The sequence below is a fragment of the Thermobia domestica genome, chromosome 13 (genome assembly GCF_964235325.1).
Source record: "Thermobia domestica chromosome 13, izTheDome1.hap1.1, whole genome shotgun sequence".
In the NCBI taxonomy this organism is placed as follows: domain Eukaryota; kingdom Metazoa; phylum Arthropoda; class Insecta; order Zygentoma; family Lepismatidae; genus Thermobia; species Thermobia domestica.
Genome location: NC_137466.1, coordinates 167,938,370 through 167,963,854, shown reverse-complemented (window position 1 = coordinate 167,963,854; position 25,485 = coordinate 167,938,370). Strand labels below are relative to the sequence as shown.

Here is a 25,485-nt window from a genome sequence, read left to right as displayed (position 1 = left end):
CTATTGTTCTCCTATTAGATTTACATCATCAGCATGCGTCCTAACCTAACCTAGTAAATACCATTTAGCTCTAGAACCTGGTTCCTATCTTTGATTTTCTTTATAGCATACTCCAGAATAAAGTTGAATAATAATGTCCACAACGCATCTTGTTTCAGGATAATTTCGACGTGGAAACTCGTAGACAAGAATCTTTCTACTCGAACTTTACTTTAGGATTCATTTAAATATATCTTAATTAACCTAACTAGCTTTTCAGATATTCCAAATTCTGCAAAAATGTTGTACAATGTTTCTTTCCCAAAAGATTCGTAAGCCTTTCTAAAGTCAATAAATAATTGATGTATCGGGATATTATATTCCCGTTTCCTTTCGAGTATTTGTCAAATGGTAGATATCTGATCAAGAGCTGAATGATTTCTTTTAATTCCGCACTGATAATCTCTAATAATTTCATATGCGTATGGGATCAATCTTGCCAACAGAATGTTTGAGAGGGTTTTATAGAATGTTGACAGAAGAGAAATGCCTCGATAAGTATTACAATCTGCTTTGTCGTCTTTCTTGTTAATTGGAACAATGATTCATTCTTTCCACTTTTGTGATAACTCCTCCTCATTCCAGATAAGAATGAGTTTGCGTATCTTGTTCCAAACTTTTCCCCTCCAGTTAAAATTAACTTGGCCGGAATTTCGTCTATACCAGACGATTTTTGTTTCTTTAATTTCTTTATAGCGATAATTTTGCTGTGTGCATTTCCCTTTCCCCACGAACATTAGTTTTTGGCTGCGTGTTAAGTAAATTGTCAAAGAAATCTTCCTATCTATTCAAGATGCCATCTGTATCAGTGAGAATTATTCCGTCATCTCTCTTTAATTTATACGCGCGAGGTTGATACGCTTTCTTAAATTCGATGATACCCTTATACATGTCTCGATTTTTTACTATTATTTTCAAGTTTAATAATTTTATCCTTCAAAAAATCGTGTTTCTTTGTTCTATACATTTTGGAAATTTCCTATCTGATGTCAACGAAATTTTGTGTAGTTATATCATTCGAATTTTGTACCTAACGCAATTTAGCTTGTTTTCCCTTCTCCACACTAGTTTAATGCATTCCTGGTCGAACCATGGTTTGCTCCTACGTATTTCCGCGTGCCTCATTTTTCCTCTTGCTGAAATTTTACTGCTATCCCTAATTTGAACCCAAGTATCCTCAACACTAGTGCTCTCAAATCCTTCTAAAACCGAGACTCTATTCGACACTTCAATCTGGTATTCCCCTCTAGGTATGGTATCGCGAGAGTTGGACAAATATCAGTTCTACTACTTCTTCGTAACACTGTCTTTTATATCATCATCATCATCTTCTGTTGGGGCATGCACTTTTAAAATAATATCACACCACCAACCCTTAAGAGTAATAAAAAAAAGTCTATCATTAAAAATTCAACCCGTTTTATTGCTGATATTAAACGTATCAAAATTAAAATGCTATTTGTGGTCATATACAGAATAACATTACAAAAGTTTACAATTATTACTAGAAATTAATGCTGTCACCAATTTCGAACATTTTAAAAGCACATAGTTTCTAATGTATTTACATTATATTTCTTATCGATAGAATGAAACGTTGTAAATATCTGTAAATTTTCATAATTTTCTCCAAGTGGATTTGTATACAACCAAAGGTAATTTATTGAACTTTTAGTCCAAACAAGCCTCTTGAAAACAGTTCTTATTTTAAAAAAATTAAATAAAATAAATAAATAAATAAATAAATATTAATAATAATAATAATCATTGTTGTTGTTTTTGGATGTTGCAATAGTCTGTCCAAGCAGCTTGATAAAAAGTCAGTATAGCCATAACAACAAAAGCTGCTTCTCTTTTATTTTAAAAAGCACAAGTTTGGTATGGTAAATTTGGGGGGGGGCGAATTCTTTTTCGCCCCGGGCACTGAAATCTCTAGCTACGGCTCTGCTTATGACACTGCTACTTGTTATTAAGAACAACAACTACCAATATGTTTACGAGCCCTTTGATTCCTTTACTGGTAAAAATGTTACCACAAACAGAAAGAAACGTGTTTGAATCATTTACTTAACACTTAACGACAGAAACTGAGGCTTTATAAACAAAATTATTAAAAATGTAAGTGAAACACATATTGCGTTGACTGCCTACGTAAGAGTTGTTGTTGTTGTTGTTGTTGTTGTTGTTGTTACTACTGCTACTACTACTACTACTACTACTATAATAATAATAATAATAATAATAATAATAATAATAATAATAACTACGTTTCAAAGATTTTTTTGTCGTGACGCACGGACACAGCGTAACAGCGTAGTAATAAGAGACAATCCCGTAAATTACGGGACGTATACGAACCTTCTTCTAACTTTCCCTCCTTAATGACGTAAGATTTAGCGAAAGCATTTATAGTGCAGAGATGGCTATTTTGCAATCCGCGCTCACTCATTTCAATAAGGTTCAAGCTCTCATTCCTTCGAGCTCAGACTCGCTACCCTCAATGAGGCTTGTACTCGTGATCACAGGTGCCCGCGCTCAGTTATTGAGCTCAAGGGGCCGAAAACGCAAGTTGCAACATCTCCGTTATAGGTACCTTTGGTTACTGTGATTTCGTTCTCGCTATTTTCTATTTCTCGTGATAAGTATTTAAAAAAAAATAAAATAAAAAAAATAAAATTAAAAAAAAAACCGAAATTATGTCTAAGAACATTATTGCGACTGAAGGTATTGGTGTGCGTTTAAGGAAGAAAAAAACACAACGTATATTAAATATAAAATTGAACATTGTCAACTTCCTAGGAATTCACAAAAGGGCACATTAATACGTCGAGATACCACTAACTATACTGATGCCAGCAGAAAATAAGTATTTTTATTACAAGTCTGGTTGAATTTGCACTTATACAGTAAACTAAAAACTCCGGGTCCTTACAACAGCCCTTAGGGACAGGGTCTGTTAGCCAGCTTGAGGCACTAATGAAGGGTGATGTGTGGTCGGCACATCGGGTCCCTTTGCCGTTAATGCTAGATTTCTAAACTAGAATTCGTTACTTGTTTCTTTCAAGTAGCTCCCCAGTTTTCCTCACAAGGCTGATTGGACGTCGCAATGCCAACAACATATGATGAGCACGATTATCCATGTTTCTTCGGACGAAAACTCAGCATTGCTTGACTACGCTGATCTCATGAAAAGCAATATTTTCATGTGGCATACACATACAGTAAGTTAATTGAATTTAGTGGCTTCCTTCCGTCTCAATAACATAAATCTTACGTAGATTTTCCTCTTTTCCCAGTACATAGCATGAGCGATCTTCGTCTCGTTCACTTTTTTTTTTTAATCTTAGTGAATAATTTGAAGAGTAAAGAATATTAAAAGAAAGAAAGAAAGAAAAGAAAAGAAAAGAAAAGAAAAGAAAAGAAAAGAAAAGAAAAGAAAAGAAAGTGATCCATATAATACCGCGTGTATCAAAAGTCCTTGGCCATACGTCAACTCCGTTATGAGTTAAGATACGAAAAAAATGGATAGTAGTTTAAAATAGATGATTTTCAATCTAAAGTGGTGGAATTTTTCCAATTGCACCAGCTGTTTGGTCTCCACGCTGGTACGGCGCCCTATATTAAACGAAAAAGCAACATTGACAGTTTTGCAGACTGTTTCCTTCGATCCTCATTATACCAACAATACGCCATTGTTGGAAAACGGATTGGAAGTCTTCTACATTTCCTCACACATTTATCGTGTCAATTTACGTGTTCTTACGTTTCGTTCGAACAACCTGCTAAACTCGAAAAATTAATTTTTCATATAACACAGAGCGCCCTACCAGTGCGGAGCTCAAACGGTTGATGTGATTGAAAACTAACTATTTTCAACAATTTTCTCTCTTTCCATTTTTTTTTTTTTTTTTTTTTTTTTTTCGTATTTTTACTCACAACTGAGTTGGTCCATAACCCCGGGCACTTAATACAACCGGTATATGGAAAATGAAATGAACAACTGCTGTTTTCAAATTCCTTCGTATAGAACAGAAATTTGAATATCTGAGAGGTATAAGTTGCAAACTTTGCACACCCAAATTCCTAGTTTACAAGGAAAGACATGGAGAAAACAGTTAAGTTTATTTAATAGCAGTTTTCAAATACTATTTGGCCCACTTTCTAAATTTGCTGTTATTTATTGTCTTTCAGTTTTGACTAAAATTTAATCACTAAGGCAGTGAGTATAGCGAAAATCCTTTAAGACGATTCGCCGAAAATTTGCTCAGACCAAATCAACATGAATTTGAAAATGTTGGGTTCATATTTACTACCTACAGGAGATGCTCATCACCTTAATTTTCCTACCAAGATCGGCAGGCAGTTCATCAAGTGGTTCAGTAAGTGCATGTAGAGCTTGTGCTGCTTTGCGCCAAGTAAATTTTCAAAAATTTCAAAATTTATCCCTTGAGTGATTACAACGTCAAATTATTCGAAATCCATCGTCTTGAATATCAGAGCTTATCAGGCAATATTAAATTAAAAAGTGTACGACCAAAATTTCTATCTAAATTAGAGTATGTCGTAAATATATATTACGACAAACTTTTCTTTTTATTTATTTATTTATTCATTTATTTATTTATTTATTAATAAGTAAAATCGGTAATCTCAGCCATTGAGTTTCTGCAACAACAACAAAGAAAAATTGCTTCAGTGACATTACAAAATAAGAAATTGCACATAAATTGCTGTAGATATAAACTGAAACAATTGCACGTGAGAAAAAAACATACATGAGAAAACTATTGTGGAAGTTACAACATGATTACAACACCAAGATCAAGAAATAACTAGTGAGCACACAGAAACCGGTACAAGAACTGCTTGTTCTTGTCAAATTGTCAGTGAACGGATACATATCGGATATGTCAGAGATAAAAAGTTAAAGAAGTGTTTGTTGGATTTTTTTTTTTTTTTTTTTAATTTTTAATTGGAATACTTAGCGCTCGTTTTCTTTTACAGGAAAGACAAAACAACACAGCATGAGAAAATAGTGGATCTCCAGCAAGCAAGAGAAGTGTTCGTGATCATATCATGACTACCACGAGAATCGAAATATCGAAAATATTTAACTAATAAACACTAGAAATACATTAGAAATAAAGATAAGTCCATTGTTCTATTTGAAGACATACCCTATAGCGTTTATTAATAATTGTATGTGAATGTGTAGAATCCGTTCATCGCAAGTAGTTAAATAACTTATACTTCTATGTATGCGTAAGTTAAAGATAAGACGTTAAACATTTAATGGTTGAGTAATGCTATGATTATTTCCTCGTAATGGGAGAAGCCGAGTGTGGATTTGTTTGTGTCTTTGTGTTGGTGCGTTCGTGAATACAAACCAAACTGTAAACAAGTGCCATTTTAAAACTTTGTGCAGTGTTAGTAATACACTAACTAAAGATAGTGAAACCGCATAAGGTAAAGGAGCAATTCATTACTCTTGGGTCCTGTGGGAAAGAGAGTAACAAATATTTTTACTTGTCGTATATAGGGTTGGCAGATGAAGGGTCTGAATATATTAAGGCTGTTGAGTTATTGAGGAAAAACCAAGTATGTTCCAATATTAGTCAAAAAGGTGATGTAATCGTCGTTCCTGACGAAAGTGTACAGAAACAGTAGAAATACCAATTACTACAAGTTCTATGAGAATCGAATTCCTAACCACTGGAATAACCGAAAATGTAAGTGACGTTGTCACACCAATGGAGTCTGGTGAGGGTCCTGCCCTCACTCAAGCTTCTACAATGGAGTAATTAAAGTCCATGAGTTCAACTATACCTCAACAAGCAAACAACTTGTCTCTGCAAATGGAACATTCCACATCAATAAGAGGACCAGTGGTGCCAGCTCGACCATTTCCAAAGTTAATAAAATTTGGTGGGAAGGTTCTATATTGCCTTTGAAGGTTATGTGTTAAATATCAGCCGAATATCTTCTTTGGTTGCATTGTTAGGGTCTTTCAAAGAAAGGTCACTGACTTTCGCTTCACGTACGAAGGTGTAAAGGTGCTAAGTTTGTTCAGTGTTTTTGAAAGTTGTAGTAAACATAAAAATCTGGTCTTTTGCACATTTGGACAACTTTTGATCCTGATTCAGAATGTTGCTAATTAGCCGTTTACACATACTCAGTACAGACATAATTCTTGAAAGTTGGCAAAAAAAAAAAAAAACTTTGAGCAATTCAGGGAGTCCACATTGAACACACCATAACTACAACGTGGATGCACCAATTCAATCAAAACTTGGAAGCATGATTCCCACCTATGACGTCGATGTGTGGATTAAAATCTGTTGCTACTGCCCAGCTGGATCCGACGATACACTATGTACTTGCAAAGTTGGTCAAAATTTCGTAGACACAAATTTTTGGGTATTCTTGAGGGATGGGGCAATATCTCAATCCTTCTTTTGTTGCCACGGTTGGAAAGAGCATGCTTCAAGATTTAAAAGTTATATAGTTTAATTTTAAAATCCTATATCTTAACAAAAAGATCTCAGAAGTAGTTGTATTTCTGGGAGAAAATTTGTGTAAGTGAAGTTTCACTGAGTATAGAGCGAGACAGATTCATCGAAAATGACTTGTATTGTACCGCATATATGTAATGACAAATATGCATATCAATTTAAACATAAAGCTAACATTAAAATGAATAGAAACATATACAGTAAATTTCAGAAACGTGCAATATACTGAACAATCAATTCCATTCTTGGCTAAATAGAGCTGCAATCCTGTTTAGACAGATTCTGGACAAATGTATAGTCTTCCTAATGAAGTTATTGATGATGCGTCTAAGGTCATAAATACATGCTGCTCTGAAATTCAACACATAACTTGAACAATTGGCCAATGGAAGGAGCAAGCAGGACTATGGAAAAATGAAATGAAATCTTTGAGTTTTACGTCTCACGGTTATGCTGGTTAGGCTAAAGGAGACGGTAATTATGAGAAATGAATGAAATGGTGGAATGAAGAAAGTGGGAGGAAACAGGAGAACCCTTAGAAAACCCACGCACACGGTGTTTGTCCACCACAAAGTTCACTTGGCGGGAGCAGGGTTTGAACCCGTGACCCCATGCACCAGAGGTGAACGCTCTACCACTGAGGTACCGCGGTCCAGGACCATGGGAGTTCATGAAGATAACAAGGGCATTTTGATGTCCATATGAAACTTCACATAATTTCCCATCCACTAAACATTGTTATAAATACATGCAACACCGTAGGTTGTAAATTTGATATTGAAAAGGCTGGATTTTCGTCATTTGCTTCAAAGGTATTAACTATGAATGCTGCAGCATCATTGGATACTCTGCTTAATCTAATTTAATTGAAACTAATGAGCTTAAATTTGTGATTTTGTCTTGATATAACAATTGTGTGCCTTTAGCAAATCTTCTTTTTTGATCAGACAGAATGTGTTTAATGTCGTCCTGTGTCATGCATTAAACTTTATGCCTGGAACAGTATTATGGCAGAATTCGAACAAATCATGTGGGGGTCAATGCTTAGTCATCTAAGAGCCTCTGTAAACAAACTGCTAGCCTTTTTTCTGTCCCTTCCATCCCTTCACAAGATTTTCAATGGCTTATTCCGAAGAAATTCTATTCAGCAGTGATGCTCAAGTCCTCTTCATGCAGACTTAAGTTAACGAAATTCTTATACTGAGCAGTCGATTCATCATTATCTTCGTAATAAATGTTCTTGATCATTCCTATCTTCGTCTTCAGATACTCAATCGAACGCATTAGAAAAACATGGACAGTGATGGTATCATGGCGGAGGCAGTCACTAATCACACATGTGTTAATAACTGAAGTTCGTTTCCACCAACATTGATGACAAGGGGATGCAATGTGGCCTGGGCACCATTTTGCACACCAAATGAGTAGTTCTCAGCAAAACTCATCAACATGATCATCTGATTATCTGCAAGACTGTTTTTACGTGTTTAAGTATACATTTCGGCGTTTTGATACAAATTAATGGCTTTTCAAACTGGTAAATTTTAAAACCAGTTCTTCTGTGAAGTCTTCAACAGTTGCATGGTGTGTCTGCAATGTGTCTCTGTCAGCAGGGCCGGATTAAGGAGGAGGCTTAGGGGGCTGTAGCCCCGAGCCTCTGGGTGGATGGGGGGCCTCCACTCTGATCAAAATCTGAGCTGGCTGTCTAAAAAGAATCATACAAGAGACGATCATAATTATAAAATGAAATATGACCAAAAATATAAAACATATTCCCTTAACTTTCCTATTGTACTGTCACAGAAATATATTAGGCGAAGTGCAGGAGCCACATATTTTTTCTAGCCCCGGGCCTCCAGATGAGTTAATCCTGCCCTGCCTGTCAGTATGGATTCATTGCTTAATTCTATCATTTCGTCTGGATCATTGTCTTTGAAAACATCTTCCAAATAAGACTCAGGCTGAGTTTTTTCCTTGGTATTGCTCACACCACTGCAGCATAGAGTCTTTTGTTTCGGAACTACACAATTTTCTTGATCAGTTTCTTGTAGTCATCTTTGATGAATGGTGCTGCAGCCAATATCAGTTTCACATTTTGGTCAATTGCACACACACAAAAACATTGAATGTGTTCCAGAAGCACCATTTGTAATGCATTGATTTGCTCGTAGCTCACAAAATTTCGAGAAGTTGAGTTGACTGCCATGTTGGCTACAACAAGCTATGAACATTTCTTCCAAATTACAATGAAGCACATGATTTTGCTTATGAATTTTTTCACTATTTATCCTTACTGCAATACAATCCTTTTTGCTTGGACAGACGAGAAAACTCATCATCCTCAAACAAGCGGAAATCATTTTGTTTAATTTCGTCACTGAGCTTTTTTCCTTTCTTGTTCGCATGGGTTGCTAAAAATACCAGATATATATATATATATATATATATATATATATATATATATATATATATATATATATATATATATATATATATATATATATATATATATATATATATATATATATATATATATATATATATATATATATATTAAGACTATTCATGGCTTTGGATTGAGTATTTTAACAAAATAGACACTGACCAAAGCTAAATCCACTTTATTTTAAATTATAACTTGTAACTGTTTCGTATATCTAGCATATCCTTCTTCAGACACTATCAAAAATAAATGAAAATACTATCGAAGGTATTTTCATTTATTTTTGATAGTGTCTGAAGAAGGATATGCTAGATATACGAAACAGTTACAAATTATAATTTAAAATAAAGTGGATTTAAGCTTTGGTCGGTGTCTATTTTGTTAATATATATATATATTTTATTTCTACAGTCCAGCTATTTTGGGTCAGAATTAAAATTTCAATATCTGGAAATGACTTCAATTTAAATTAAATTAAACTTTCTAGGAAGTTTAATTTTAAGTTCTTCAATGAGGATGTCCATGTCCTTACATTTTTGGAACTCTGCATCCATTTGAGTTTTAACAATATCAGTTTTACTCACACCAGCAGCTCACCTGGATAATGCTGGCGTGGGCTTTCTGAACTTTGTGTCTAACGTAACTCATTGAATAACATTTGTCAATTCATTGAAGCTTTAAAAGTGACTCTCCAAGTGATAATAATGACGTATTTGCAGTGTAACAAGCATCAACAACATCCATGTCTTCAGCAGATGCTGAGTTTTGCTCATCCTGGAGATGCTTTTGAGACACTTCACGTCTGCATTTAGCGCAAATTTTCTGACCTGGCTTGAAAACATTGTTATTCAGTAGCTTCAGCCTATCGGATGTTGAAATTATGATTAGTTGCAAATTATTCTTGGCTGTCTGCTTTTCCTTACCAAATGGGTTGCAGCAGCGCGCGGTAGGTATTGAAATTTGATCAACAGCAGAGCATGATGATAGGAATAAATTTGGGCATCTTCAATGAATTCAAGCTCAGATCTGCGTTGTAAAAGCTTCTTGTCCACTGCTGACATTTATTTCATTGGCTTTAGTTGACTTTTACCGAAATAAAAGTGTTAATGTTAATTAGTGCCATTTGCGATTCCAAAACAGCAGGTTGCAGATGTTTCTTGATTCATTTTCTGACAACAGTAGTATCAGACACAAGTGTACTATCCACAACGTTATCCTACGGAAGCAATTTATCATTAGATCACAACAAGAGCTCAATGAATGCGGAAAGTGTTGTAGGCTTCATAGGCTTCATACGACACTGAGGTACTGCAGGCACGTAGCCAGGATTTCGTAATAGGGGGGGTCCGAGACATGAAATACTGTGGTTATCACACCAGAGTTCGATTATTCTAAACTATGTTACTGGTAACATATATTGGTTCGTTTAGTCAGGATCGTGATTGGGGGAGGGGGGAAGTTCGATATGAAATATTGTGGTTATCACACCAGGACTTGATCAATTTAAACTATTTTACTAGCAACATATATTGGTTTATTAAGACTTTAAAATTAGGACATGTTAGCAAGGGCGCCGATTTCTCTGTAAATTTGGGGTGTCCATTCAGATGCAGAAGGCATATATGAGAATTTTAAGACAAATTGTATTCAAATTATGCCAATATATTGTATATTCATAAATACAACAGGGGCCCACATGACTTTTGGGGGGCCGGGCCCCCTTGGCCCCCAGGACCGGCGCCCATGCATGTTAGTAAGTATTTTAGTAACAAACTATGAAGAAATCTAAAATAAAAGAATATTTATAAAAATATTTTTAAAAAATTACAATATCTACGTTCCTTCTTCTGTTCATCCAAATATAACAATTTTCCTTTCATTATGACCTCAACTATTAAAAAAAAAAGTACGTATCCAATAATGTCTTGTAAAATATTTTATAATATCTGCGTTCCTTTCTCTGTTGAATCAAATGTTAACAGGACTTGCTTTCCACATAACATTTTTGTTTTCATTATTCTGTCAACTACTGTCTGTTCCAAATGACAAGTTAAAGGAGCAGTAGAAAACCGCTTCTGAAATAACATGTTTGATACTACAGGGAAGCGATGATAAAAAAATTTTTTATTTTTAGCTTTATTTTTATTTTTAACGCTGATTCTTCCTATTTCTTGTTTTTTTTTTTTTTTGTTTCGTCCTTCCTTAATTTTTTTATTTCTGGTCTCGAAGGGGGGTCCGGACCCACCCCTTGGCTACGTGCCTGGGTACTGTGTCTGATGAAGCCAAGATGTTTAGTTAGTTGGCAAAACTGTTACACAATTATTATTTTCAAATTAAAACTTGCTTTGTTCAGAAATCTTTATTCTTTTAACGGATTAATTACCAGTCTCAACTGGCATATAACCATCACAGACAATACAGAACCTTCCTGTATTAACTTTGGAAATGGTCAAGCTGGGACCATCTTTGGAACTGGCTTCATTGACATGGAATGACTCGAATTCAAAATGGTAATGCTAGTTTAAGATTAGACTTAACAGGCACTATAGATGTTAGTTCTCAGATTGTTGAACACAGAGCTAACTTAGAATCTAAAGTACAAACAGTAAGTATTAATCTAGAATAAGCACGTGAACTGACTTTTCGCACATATCAGAGCTGCAACTCAATAACACTAGTCCGGAAGATCAATTCACTATACTGACCTCTAAATTCACAACTCCCGTATTATTAACGTAAATACTGAAAGTGATAGGCTGGTAAAGGATTGTAGAGGAAAATGTTGATGATTTGTGTAATACTCTTACAAACCAAATTTCCAAAGTAAGTTCTTGTCTAAATGAAGAAACAACAAAATTGTCCTGTGATGTATTGGTTGCTAGTATCGCAAATATTAAAATTGAAGTTGTGCATTGTCAGAAGAAAGTTTAAACTTTAGAAAGGAAGGTACAAAGTATTGAAACTGTACACAAACTGTCACAAAATGTAGCAGTTTTTAACTGTACAGTGAAGGCCACTAAGTTCGGTTAGGCATATTAGAAACAGAGATTCATTCTAGTATTCGTACAATTCAAGGTTGAATTTCAGTTCTTGAGGACAATCATCCTGTTGGAGCTATTGAGATCATAGGTGAAACCCAAACTAAGAACCACAATTTTCTCTCACGATCAACCGCGGTACCAAACACAAAGACCTTATACATTTTAACGTGTGAAATGAACTACATTTTTTTAGTGAAAAAGATAGTGAATCTGAGGGTGATTTCAAATCCCCTTGTGTGACTTCATGTGCATCACCAGTTATTGTAACCACCTCAATTGTCACTACTAGTTGTTTTGATAACATACCTCCTATTGTAACCAGTTGTTTTGTTGGGTCCGTACCCCAAGCGATCACTTGTGGTGTAGCAGAGAATCCCACCACACCTACCTTTCTTACTTCTGTATGATCTGAAAGAAGAGCGAATACGTTAACATTGCGTTCCGCGAATTATACGTTCCTCATCTGCAGACCTTCACCCAATAATTCAAATATATATTACACAGGTGAAATCAATTTTAAAAGAAAAAATGAACGTTTCAAAAATTTCAACCCACAACAATAACACTTTCATGTTAGAAAAACGCCTCATTCATTTTTTCATATTTTATGTTTTTTTTAACGTAACAAGCATAATTATCCTTCGTGACGATTTGCATCTTCATCCTACCATGAAAACGGTAACTGCTTTTGACAGACTTGGTTGGAAGATTTTGGACCATACGTCCAGATCTCTCACCACCTGACTGTCGCCTGTTTGTGCCACTGTAGCAGCATTTGGGAAGACAAAAATTTAACTCCCAAGATAAGGTCGATAAATGTGTGAAGAGATGGTTAACAGAACGTCCGAAAAAAAAATCTATACTGTTGCAGTGGGAAAACTGTCAACGTGTGAATGGCGCGTGCCCGGAGATGAACGTGTAATTGGTAAGGAACTAAGGCGATTATTGCTTTTAATTTACGAAATTCTGGTTAGAAACTAAACTACCCTCATCGTTAGATAACGAGATTACACACTGCCAGTTTGTGTTTAGTAGTTTCATTTTAGCAGGTCGGTAGCATAAAGAATCAATAGGAGTTGCAAAGATCAACAACCTTTCCGAGTGAGGAAGCCAAGTGAAGTTACTTTGTAAATCTTGACACCTTTGGTACACAATTTTCTGTAAAAATGTGCACGGACATATCTGCGATTTCACTATAGAATATAAGCTAGAGCTAAGAGCTTCAACTCTGCGTTACACTAGGAATTGGTTCTCAGAACTTCCTTCTATTTCCGAAAATTAAGCCAAGGTATGAAGGAGAGTTATTTTCGAAAGATGGAAGCCTATCCATTCTTATAACCTATACCCTAAGAATGTAACCTTCTTTGGATCTTTCCAATGAGGAGAAAGTACTGGGAGCTGAGTCTTACAGCACAGGGACACTACTTCTGTATACGACAGATTAAAGAACTTAATTCAAATTATTAATTAGGGTTTATTCTAAATACTTATCACTTAGGTAGGTAGTATTTTGGTTACAGGCCGAATTTCGGAACTTCATGATGACCAAAATAAATTAGCTCCTTTTTAAAAAATATAATAATTGTAGAGACTATGTGTGCACCACTTAAGCAATGTTGTTTGTGTGCTTTCAGCTGCCCACTTCTTGCGTAGACCACACCTTGGTGCACACATTGTCATTAAAAATATAAAACAACACACTGAAAAAATGGAGCCACGGTGGCTCAGTGGTTGAATGCTTATCTCTGGTGTTCGGGCGCCTTGATTCAATCCCATTTAGTGTCTTGTGGACAAACTACCCGTGTAATGGGTTTTCCCGGGGTTCTCCCACTTCTTCATTATACTATTTAGTTCATTGGCAGCATCACCGTCTCCCTTAACCTCGAAGTATAATCGTGGGACATTAAATTAGAAAAAAAAAAATGAAAATAATATCATCTCTTTTTAGCGTGTAGGGTACCATCTTCCCATAACCTGTGACCCTTTGCTAGTCTGTCGTGAGTCCTAGGTGTGTGCGCCCCAGTTTGGGAACCACTGCCCTAATATACAGCTTTTGCGGTCTACACTATTTCCGTATACCTCTAGCTCCTAAACTAAGTATTTTCCGATCCACGTTGATGTCAATTTTTCCTTTCTTTTAGTGCAGCTTACCTGACTGTCATAAATTGTGTATCACCCTGTATGAATTTATTACTTGCCTCCAATTTGAGCCTCATTCGTAGGATCTTGTTCACAGGCGTTGTCTTCGCTTTCCATTTCTACATTCTCCACTTCTGGATCTACAATAACATACACAAAAACATACTTTAACAGACATACAATCTGGCAGATTTTGTTAAGATTAAGTAACACTCACATGTAATGCCCTGGGAATTCTAAAAGGATTGCTATATTCCTAGTATGATTTTGAAAATCAATCCTGTTGAGTTTCAACTGCTTTGGATTTGACTTTCAGTGGATTCAACAATAAATGTATTGCTACAATACCGACCGCGTGTGATTTTTATAGACATAAACAAATCGATTCCTTTAAGATTAATGGAAGTTACAAATGATCTTCTAGAAATCATATGTGAATCAGGTAAAAAGAATGGATACTCTAGGAAAACTTTGGATAAATTAAAGAAAAAAAACTTTCGATTTTCACCATACCTCAACCAATAAAGTTGCAACAAAATAATAATAATAATAATAAAAATCCTTTCCACATTAGTCTAAATTGTCATCTGAAACGGTTGTAACAAGAAGAAAGAAGAAGAAGAAAAAAAAGGAATTCACGTCAGCTGCAAATCATCCACAAATACTCAGTAGAATTTTTTCGCATTACTGAAATTAGTTTGTGTCTGCAACATTGTATATACCAGCAGCTACGAGGCCATTTGTCAACGCAGCATCTAGGTATAAATGAACACAACTTAAGGAAATCAAAGTTATTTAAAGAAAACGTTGTCACTAGTAATTAGAAAGGAATGTGTTCAAAGGCTGTTACATTAGAGGAAAACATCAAATTTAAATTTGGACGAAGGAAAACACGATAAGAACTGGGATTTAGTGATAAATAGCCTACATACGAATATCATCAATCATAAACAAAAACTACTTGGCGCTTAAATTGGTAGGCTGCATTTAAGTATAGCGTCCCTTTTAGCACCGAGACTATATGAGACGTTAATCTACAGCTTAAATGGGAGAATCACATGAGTTTCCACCGGGAATCGAATCCTGATTTCTTACACTTATATTGGTAACGCAATTTTTCAGATTTGTACATAGGCAATCTGTAACAGCCCGTTCCGTTACAGAACGTTTTTCTGAGATGACATACCCAAGGAAGTTTCATCTTGGCATGCCATCTTTCACGTGATATTTCAATTCTTTTTCTTAATGATATTTAAAGTTTATGAATTCAATGTATCTTTCTGTTTGCTATTTACGAAACTGCTTTATTAATTTATTGATCTAAGAATTAATTTACAAATTTTGCTCTATCACATTCTAATATAACATATTGTAAAACTATTTATTTTGAAGCTAATCAACTTGGCGAATTCTAAGTAGTTTGACTATCTACATTACGAATATCTTGATTATTGTGTAAATTGGTATCTGTAATTTCTTTTTTCACAACAATATAAAAATGTCTGTGAAAATTAAAAAAAAAAAAAAAAAAAAAAAAAAAAAAGAAAAGTCAATAATGATTTCAAGATTCTATTCTTTTGAAATTTAAACTACAGGCAATAATAAAATCAGAGGAGACTTTCAACTAACTTGTTTCAAGGATTATACGGAACCTTATTGATAAGGAGTTTCACTCAGAGTTGGATTATTGATACAGCATATTCAATTTATCTTAAGTACAATGAGCATAGTGTAATAGAGAATACAGCCTTAAGGCTGTGTAAAGTCACCTAAAACCCTACGACTGGGTTACAGAATAAGAATAAGAATACTTTTGATCTACTTACAGAATAACAATCAATAATATCTGAACTGAGAACAGTATGTTGTGTTAAGACTGGAAAACATTAATTAACGAAATGTCATTCTACATTTTATTATTAGTCTGTGAATGATATATCATCGGCAGTGGCGTATTTACGATTTTGTTTCGGGAGGGGTTTTGCCTGGAAATGTGAAAATTCTGCAAGATATTTCATTTACTTTACTATACTAAGTAAGATTTCGTGGGGGGCTTAAGCCCGGAAGCCACCCCCCTATATACGCCACTGATCATCGGTATGAATATAGTAACACTATCTTCTGACATTAATATCACTAATATCTTACATGTGTATGCCGCTAAAATGCACAAACTGAAATTTTAAGAAAATCGATTGCTGATATGTATACCTATGTGCCGAGACCTGTTTTATTCATCTGCTGTACTACTAGAACAACATGGAAGAAAGATGATGTTATTCCTAAGTAAAGCTGTGTATGATAAACAAATCTTCTATGAAGATATTATTGTTAAGGAAAGAAGGTTTCCTGATTTTATTAAAACATAACCAATAACTACGTGGCGTAATGATAAATTATGCTGTCTCCATACTGTTGGTACACCTTGTCTCAAAAAGGTTGAGCGCATTCTTTATTGGTGTTTTGAGGCAAAAATTTTCTAAGTCCAGCTTCGGGTATCTTCGGGAAAAAGTAAGCCAGGTTCGAACCTCCAAGCCAGCCTTTGCAATCGGGAAAAAGTTTGCAGATGTGTTTTTCTTCTTTTAAATATAATAAGATTTGTTACCAAGTGTTTAAAAAAGTAACATTGATGGAAATACTTAATGATACAATATTTCGAAACCTTGCACATGCTTGTTTGTCATTTAGCTCTCTATACGTAATGGAGCATTTAAATACGTTAAAGAATCTTTCCATATGTAAAAGAATGCTCAAAGTTAAGAAATAGAACATAATTATCGCCTGAGTACTAAAATAAAAGTCAAAGTAGAACAGAAACAGCGTTTGTAATGGATATGAATGTCATAATTATCTTGAGATCCGTTATACATCGCTAGAAGCTTAGTTCTAGAAGTCCTTGTGTTAGCTCATTGGTAAGCTGTCGGATTTCAAATCATAAGGTTATGAGTTCGAATCCCATCTGTGTCAATACATTTTTTTAAATTATATTTTCCGCAATGCATGAAAAATTATATAAAATAATTACATTAAAATACATAAGTTGTTTATATATAACATAATAATTGCAGAACATAGTAATTATTATGTTTAAAATATAACAACTGAAATAATTTTCACAGTAGGTCGTTATTTTATATGAGAATGTTAAATACAAGTTAGGAAAATCGTTTAATAGCAATAAATAAGTTATGTAGTGTATTTATTTGCAGCTATTTGTCATACAGATTTAACTTCTCAATATTCTCATTACAGTATGTTATTTATATTCGTGAAATACAGTATATTCCTACGGATATAGAAAGTGTATAAACAGAGTATCCAAAGTCGTATCCTGCTTCAAGACACATAGCTTTTCCCGATCCCCTTAACGTCACGGGAAGAAACACAAATTCTCTTTAGAACGGAATGTCGTTACTTAGAGTCTCATTCGAATACGTTGAATATGCTTTTGTGTATTCATCTCTCTCTCTCTTTCGCTTTGTTTATGTGTGTGTGTGTGTTGCAGAATATCCCAAGTTGAATACAACATTTGCAAAGTATATGAGCATCATTGTCATCGAATACCAGAAATTGAAAGTCGTGTTTCTTCAGGTTAGGTTTGCGTGTTCATGTTAGCTCACTCGTATAGTACGGACTTGCCACTGAAGAGGTCTTGAGTTCAAAGCCTACAGCTAATTATCATTCTTTTGTTAGTAGGATTGCACAGAAATCGGATACAAGGAGTGGTTTACTTCTAGAAATATTTTCAGAAGCGTTTAGGTAGCCCTGAAAAGGGCTGTTTTCGGGAGTTAAGGCGGGGTCATTAATATTGTGTCCAAGACCCTTCTGAATTTATTACACGCTCCATTCTTCTGGGCATGGAATCTATTACATGGGTGACAAATCTATCTCCTTCCCCTACCTCCAGCCATGCTTCGGAAACAAGATGCCACAGGTCATCCTGAGTTCTTGGTGGATCTGCCTCAGGCCAACTTTCCCTTAGAGTACGCTTCACTTCTGCTCGCATATTTTCCATGAGATTGAGGTCTGCTCCATGAGGCGGCCAGTCGATTAAATCAATCTCAGGGTGCCCTGCGAACCATTCCTGAACCACACGGGAATTATGTATTGGCGACTGGTATTGCTGGAACTGAATTACACCATCAGGCTGAAATACTCGTACAGATGGCACCATGATATTACTGATAATGTCTAAGTACTGAGCATTGTCCAGATGTCCTTCAATTCTATGAAGCTGTCCTGCTCCGCGACTGGAAATCCAACCCCAACATAAAATAGATACATGGCCACTGCGATTGCAAGCAGCCACATATCCATGGTCATATCGGGTGCCTCTCGGACGATACACAAAACGGCGTCCCTCCTTTGATGTTGTGAATATGGATTCATCTGAGAAAACTACGTTTTCCCAATTGAGACCCACATTCGCCTGTGCAAACGCGAGACGGTAAATTTTGTGGTCGTCTGAGAGTTTTTCCTTCACGGCAGCAACACGGCCACGTAACCCAGCATGACGAAGCCTTCGCAGAGCTGTATGCTTACTACCAGGAAAGAGAGAAGCTTCCCTTATCTGTCTAGACGTCCTTAGTGGGTCTAACCGGGCTTCGGTTGACACATGCGGACGACCAGGAGATCGTAAATTACCAGTCTGACCTGTAGCGCCATATTTCCGAATCCATTGCCTTCCTGTAGAGGCCGGGACACCTACTCGCCTGCTAGCTGCAGTTGCAGAATAACCTTCCAACTCCCATAAAGTAATTACTGCTGTACGTCTATCCATAGTTACCAATGTTCTGAGCTGTGAGAAGAAAGCAATAGGTAAAAGCTAGTACCTGACGTGTAGTACTTGCACGACAAGCCTATTGTGGGGAACAGCGTTGCCAGATCTAGCATAATGATGCTAGATCTAGCATAATTTGCATGTCTCTAGCACCTAGCATCTTGCTTTTAGCATCCTGCCCAAATCTAGCACAATTTCAGCAAGTTATCAAAAAGCCGTAAAACCTGGAGAAGTTGGTCGTGGGAAGAAAAAGAACGGCAGAAATGTATCCTCTTCCATTGATTCATACACTCGGTAAACCATACAGGCAGTCTAAGTAAGTTCGGAACGGATTTGGGCTTTTTTTTTTTTTGTGGCTCCACCCAGGGTTTTCTAATCCTTTAACTCCGAGGCATGGGCGGAGCTATGGGGGCCATTCTCCCCCCAACTTTTTGACAACTTCACCATCTTTACTTCTGACTTCATGATCATATTTATTCCTGAAATGACAGCTCCGAGACCGACCAAAAATCTGCCCCCTCCCCCAGCAGACGATTCCCAACTCCGCCTATGCTGCGAAGTAATTTTCTTTCAAAATATATAAACAAAAACTTTGCATTCATTTATACGATATATACGCCATTGAGTTTGGCAACGACTGCAGTAATTTAGTTGAGTTAAAATTTTGGTGCGTGAAGTATTGAGTTCTATCCATGCATTCTTGCTGTCTGTGTATTTTAAGTTACGTTATCGTATCTCAACTTTGTTTTTTTTTTCTCCTGAATTAGTAATTATGAGGATCTAGCATAATTTGACCGAATCTAGCATAAGTTCGATCAGGTTTTGGAATAATTCCGAGCTGTGAGTCTGGCAACGCTGGTGGCGAACGACTTGGTCAACAACTCGCGAAAGAAATCTGAAAATGGTGCGCCGTAATAATAATAATAAAAACAGTTTTTATAAAGGAATATTAATACATACGAAAAGCTGTTTAAAGAATGAATTGTTATACTGACTTTACACGTATAAAAACATATACCATATACCAAACAGATTGAGCGATATGATTATAGCTGTTTTGAGACGAACACTTTCGAAGTCCAACTTCGGGTGTCTTCGGAAAACAGTAAACTAAAGCTGCTGGTTCGAACCTCCACAGCCAACCTTAGTAATCGGGAAAAGATGTACAGATATGTTTTTCCTTCTGTTAAATATAATAAGACATGTTGAAATGGTATTAAGTGTAGAAAAAAGTAACATTGATTGAAATACTTAATGATACAATATTTCGAGACTGTGTATTCACACTCTCGTTTCGTCATTGTGATTTCCATACGGAAAAGAGCATTTACGTATGAGCTCAGTTATATTTCAGAAGCAGCTTCCGAAAAGCGGTCATGTTAGCTCAGTGGTACACCACCGAGCGTTTAAATCGTGAGTTCGATACCCGTTCAGGTGAGATTCCTTTATGATATTCTACTTTCCTCAATGCATGAAAATTATGTAAAATAGTTACATTACAATTCATCAGTTGTATATATATTTTCATATCATCAGTTGTATATATCAGTTGAATATATATATTCATATCATTTCACGACATAAGTAGGCCTAATTCTAATCTTTAAAATATAACATCTGAGGTATTCACAGAACGTCGGTGTGTTATGTGTGAATATTGAATACAAATTTTAAAAAATCGTGTAATAGCAATAAATAAGTTATGTAATATATTTATTTGCAGCTACTTTCATCGCAGATAACTTCTCAATATTCGCATTACAGCATTTAGGTAGAGCATATCGAAAATCGGATCGTGGTTCAAGACAAAAAACTAGCTAGCCCCAAACTGTCACGTAAGAAATTCACGAATCGCAAAAGTAAAGTGAAGAGATTGAGAGCGGTAATTCCTTAATCGCTCTCTCTCAACTCTCTCTTATCTGCATTTATACATATAAAAGTGTATGTATGTATGTTCCATCATAACTCATGTATGCCTAGAGCAGGGTTTCTCAACCTGGGAGTCGCGGCCCCTAGGGGATCGCGAAGATAGGCGGAAGAGATAAATATAGTTAGAATCTAGAATCTATATAGTTAGAATCTATACCAGAAATTATTTTTAAATATTATTTTTAATTTTGTTCTGATAGGCATACTTTTATTTTTTATACACACTGTAAAGAACAATAAAAAATAAGTCTACTGAACATTTTCAAAGGGTGTAGAATTCGTGTTACTATTCGGTTCAAAGTCTCTTGTCGTCGCGAATTCTGTCGAGAAATTTGAAGCTTAAAATATACAAAACGATAATCATGCCTGTTGTTCTGTATGGTTGCGAAACATGGTCGCTTACTCTGAGGGAAGAACATAGACTGAAAGTATTTGAGAACAAGATCTTTAGACGAATATTCGGACCCAAGAGGAACGGGAATGGGGAATGGCGGAAACTTCATAACGAGGAACTACATAATTTATACGGTTACCCAACATTGTTAGGGTCGTCAAGTCTAGGAGGCTTAGGTAGGCAGGTCAGGTAGCTAGAATGGAAGAAAGTAGAAACGCTTTGAAAGTCTTGACTGGAAGACAAAACGGAAGACGACCATTAGGAAGACCTAGGGGCAGATGGGAGGACAATATTAAGATGGATCTCGCTGAGATAAGAATACAAAGTAGAAACTGGATCCAATTGGGTAAGGATAGAAGTCAGTGTAGAGCTTTTGTGAACGCGGCATTGAACCTCCGGGTTCCATAGGCCATAGAGTTAGTTAGTTAGTAGAGTTGTTTAAAAATGAATTTAAATCAAAGAGGTATGATATAAAACTAATGAGAACTGTATATAGAAATACTAGAAAAATACACATGAAACAAAACCTGCACATTGAAATACAATTAAAATTAAAACCTAATGAGATACCTAAGCATGGTGTAATTTCACTAGTGCGGCAATGCCCGGTTCAATCTTCATGACGAATATTATCAAGCCGTTTTCAACTGATAAGCGATTTCTTATCTTTGTTTTAATGTTTACCATAAAAAAAAACACTTTCGCACAAGTACGATATAGCAAATGGAATTATTACTTTTAAAGCAGCAATCACCAGACCAGGATATTCTTCTCTCCTCATCAGGCAGAACTTGTCCAAGTCTTCGTTACAGAAAACCAGTTGCAAAGACTTGTCGCGTGATCATTCTATTATTTGGTCAAGAAGTTGTGGGCTTAGATCGGATACGTTAATGGCCTCTTCAATGAAGGAGTTTAACATCCATCTTGAACCAGCACCTTCGTCGTTGGGAATATAGATATTACAGTTACTGTATCCACTGTCAGTGCCGGGCGCCGAAAAGAGGGGCCACACATTTCGGAGGAAGTGTGTTACTCAAGTTAGGAAAGTGCATGTGCACATGTGTAAAATAGAAGGAAAAACGTAATAAAATGTGCTCAAAATTAAGGAAAGGTAGGGTTTATTTTGAAAATGTTATTGAGCTTCGTGCCAACCATGGTGGCGCTTCGTAGCTAGTCTGTCGACGTCACTCATATATACGGTGACATCGTACTATACTCTCGCCCCGGGCAATGATTTTCCATGGCACTGTTCAGTATAAACAAAAAAATGGATTCTATTATTATAGAAATAGGTATGTTAAAAATCCCACACAAGCTTATTATAAAACAAATTATAAAAGGGTCGCTGGCAAGAGCGTGTGATAAAAGGGGATCGTGATAGGAATTAGATTGAGAACCACTGGCCTAGAGTAATTTTAACCACATTTCTTATAGTTTCAAAAAGAGTGCTGTCGGGTTACCTATGGTGAATGGGAGGGGGATATATATAAAAGATTGCTAGAAAATGATCGATATTAGATTCATAGTTTTCGGGGTCGCTTAGATAAATAGTGAGACTTTCAATTTCGCTTAACTCCGATTAAGCTCTCATTAGTAGGGATGGGCACGAACGACTTTTCTTTGAAACTCGACTCGACTCGAAACAGACATCTTTGAGGTCTACTCTTGGACTCGGCGCGAAAAATATCTTCCAACTCGACTCGAATTAGAGTCAAGTCGAACCAAAACGAGCCAAATCCTGTGTGTAGTCCTACCTAGACAATACATAGACAATAATTATTCTATCATCAATTATACTACTGTTACTACAAATAATAATAATAATAATAATAATAATAATAATAATAATAATAATAATAATTATTATTATTATTATTATTATTATTATTATTATTATTATTATTATTATTATTATTATTATTATTATTATTATTATTATTATTATGACTACACCGTGTACAAACATGAACGATAGATGGTTAGTAAAGAAATACTAAAAGCTAGTTGACTGCCGACGTCGGTAGTCATGAAGTCTACAAGGCAAGGACATCGTTCATTACCCTAAGCTGTAAGCGTCGGTGGACTACAGATTGTCAACTATTAACCTCTCGCCAGAAATTGGTGGCCCCGCAGCGACGATCCGTGATGGCCCAAATTCCATATTGAAAACTTTACTACCAGCGGCAGAGACGCGATGAAACGCCAACGAACCACAAAATTACTCTCCCAAAATATGTTAAAATGCCTATATGTGTGATTTGTTTATAGTTAGGTGAAACAAAACAAATACCCCGGGGTGGACGCGAACTATCAATATTACGATTACTAGGCACGTGTTCTTCTGACTTCCCCACGGAAACGATCATAAAAAGCTTGGTTGTTGAAGGATAAATCATTGACGTCTTAATTTAGCCAATCAGACAAACCCCTACATCTCGAGTTCTAGGAGGTCATACCGTGAACCGTTTCAGATTTATTGCTTTCTGGTGGAGTACTATCCATGCGCAAAATTTGAGCATAATAGCCGACATGCATCTTCGGTGCCTCTTATCTTTAGTACAATTTTAACCAGAGATGGTGTGGGTCAATGAAAATTTGATCCACGACCCACCATGACCCACTATGACCCACCACCCAAATGACCCATTGGCCCACTCTGACCCATCAACCATCGTGATCCACTCTAACCCACCACCAACTATGAACCACTCCGACCCACCAAAACCCATCGACATCAACTCTGACCGATGACCCACGTCCTCCTCTCCATTGACTAAAGAGATTACACTTGTAATAAAACAAGACTGTGAAATTATCACTTATCGGAGTTTGAATTTCTACCGTCATTGGCTCAAGCACCTCTTTGTTACAATACTGGTGGGTCTGACCTTTACGATATATAATGGCAAAGTGTTTCTCATCTTCCGAATTAAAATGAATTTAAATTTATCATATGTAATTATTTCTTTGTTGCCTTACAGACACATTTCAGTAGAAAATAGGGTGAAATTTAAAAGTTTCGAATCAAGGAAAAGTAGACCAACGTTAAAAAAGAGAGAGAGAGAGAGAGAGACAGAGAGAGAAACTAATTTTCTATATAATTAAGCATGCCGTACTAATTGGAAATGCCCTTAAGTTTAGAATACAAATTTTATGGCCATTTTTCTCTAACTTTATGGCTTGATTGCCTTATGCTCGGAACGCTCCATATATTAAACACCAGCTTCAGCAATTACAAATAGAAAGCAGTGGGTATAAAATTCAAAAAGAACTTTAGTTTGCATTACTCAATTTTTTTCGCAACTAATATCAATCGTTTTCGATTATTTTTACAAATCAACCCACTACCAATTTCCAATATATAGAAAATGCACCCCCGTTCCCCCGCTCATAAAAGACAATTTTAAAAAATACCAGGGCATATTCTCTTTATTTTTAATAAAGAGTTATATGCTGAATTTCAGCTCTCAGTTGAACGGCTTGTGAGATACTAAATTTTTCGCAAAAATTCGGACTTCTACTCCCCCTAAGGATATGTATTATAATGAAAGTGACACGCGTATGATAACTTCCCAGTTGGGATTGGAGCCTGATTATATACCAAACGTCAATTCATATGACTTTGCAATTTGACCGTGATGATTACGCAGACATAGTTACTTTCATTTTTTTATGATACATATCCTTATTTCATATGTTACAGATGATTCAAAAATATTTTTTCAAGCAGTTAGCTCCTCTAGAATCTCACAGGCTGCATCCCAAAATCCAACTCCTACTATCCTATGACAATCCAAAAGTGACTGAACTTTTTTTATTAGGAACAAATGACAAAAGAAAAATGGAGATCTTGAAAGTAAAATGTAGAAAAGCTCGGTGCCCCCAATAACTCCATATTTCTCCGCCCCTTCATTCCGAACTTAAAAATAAAACTTAATTCGAATATGGTTAATTAGTGAATTTATTACAGTTAAATTCCACTCACTACATGCTACAGCTACAACTATGTAAGAAAAAATAACAACTGTGAAACATGTTCTGAATTACTATTACATTTCTTACGCTATTATTAAACATATTAGAATAGTAAAAGAGGATTGCTCGTGAAATAGTATATTTGCTCATGATTTTTAACTTTTCATACGGAAAAAATTAAAATATTATTCAAGTTTTAAAATTTGCACTCTGCAAATATGTTGCCCTCTAGG

General features: G+C 35.7%; 1 protein-coding gene across 11 annotated transcripts in view; it reads right to left on the bottom strand.

Annotated features, from left to right (window-relative positions):
- LOC145668721 (uncharacterized) overlaps positions 1 to 25,485 on the bottom strand; it is a 96,457-nt gene that overhangs the window by 44,798 nt on the left and 26,174 nt on the right. For 5 of the 11 annotated variants that reach the window (XM_081736835.1, XM_081736832.1, XM_081736831.1 and 2 more), the window contains exons 2-3: positions 14,234 to 14,314; positions 12,342 to 12,443 (exon numbers count right to left, since the gene is read on the bottom strand). The exons of 1 other annotated variant lie outside the window; for it this stretch is intronic. In XM_081736835.1, coding sequence (XP_081592961.1) covers positions 12,342 to 12,443; positions 14,234 to 14,291 — 160 coding nt within the window. In that variant the 5' untranslated portion in view covers positions 14,292 to 14,314. The remainder of the gene's footprint in view (positions 1 to 12,341; positions 12,444 to 14,233; positions 14,315 to 25,485) is intronic. 5 more of the 11 variants (XM_081736839.1, XM_081736837.1, XM_081736836.1 and 2 more) reach the window with 1 other exon arrangement.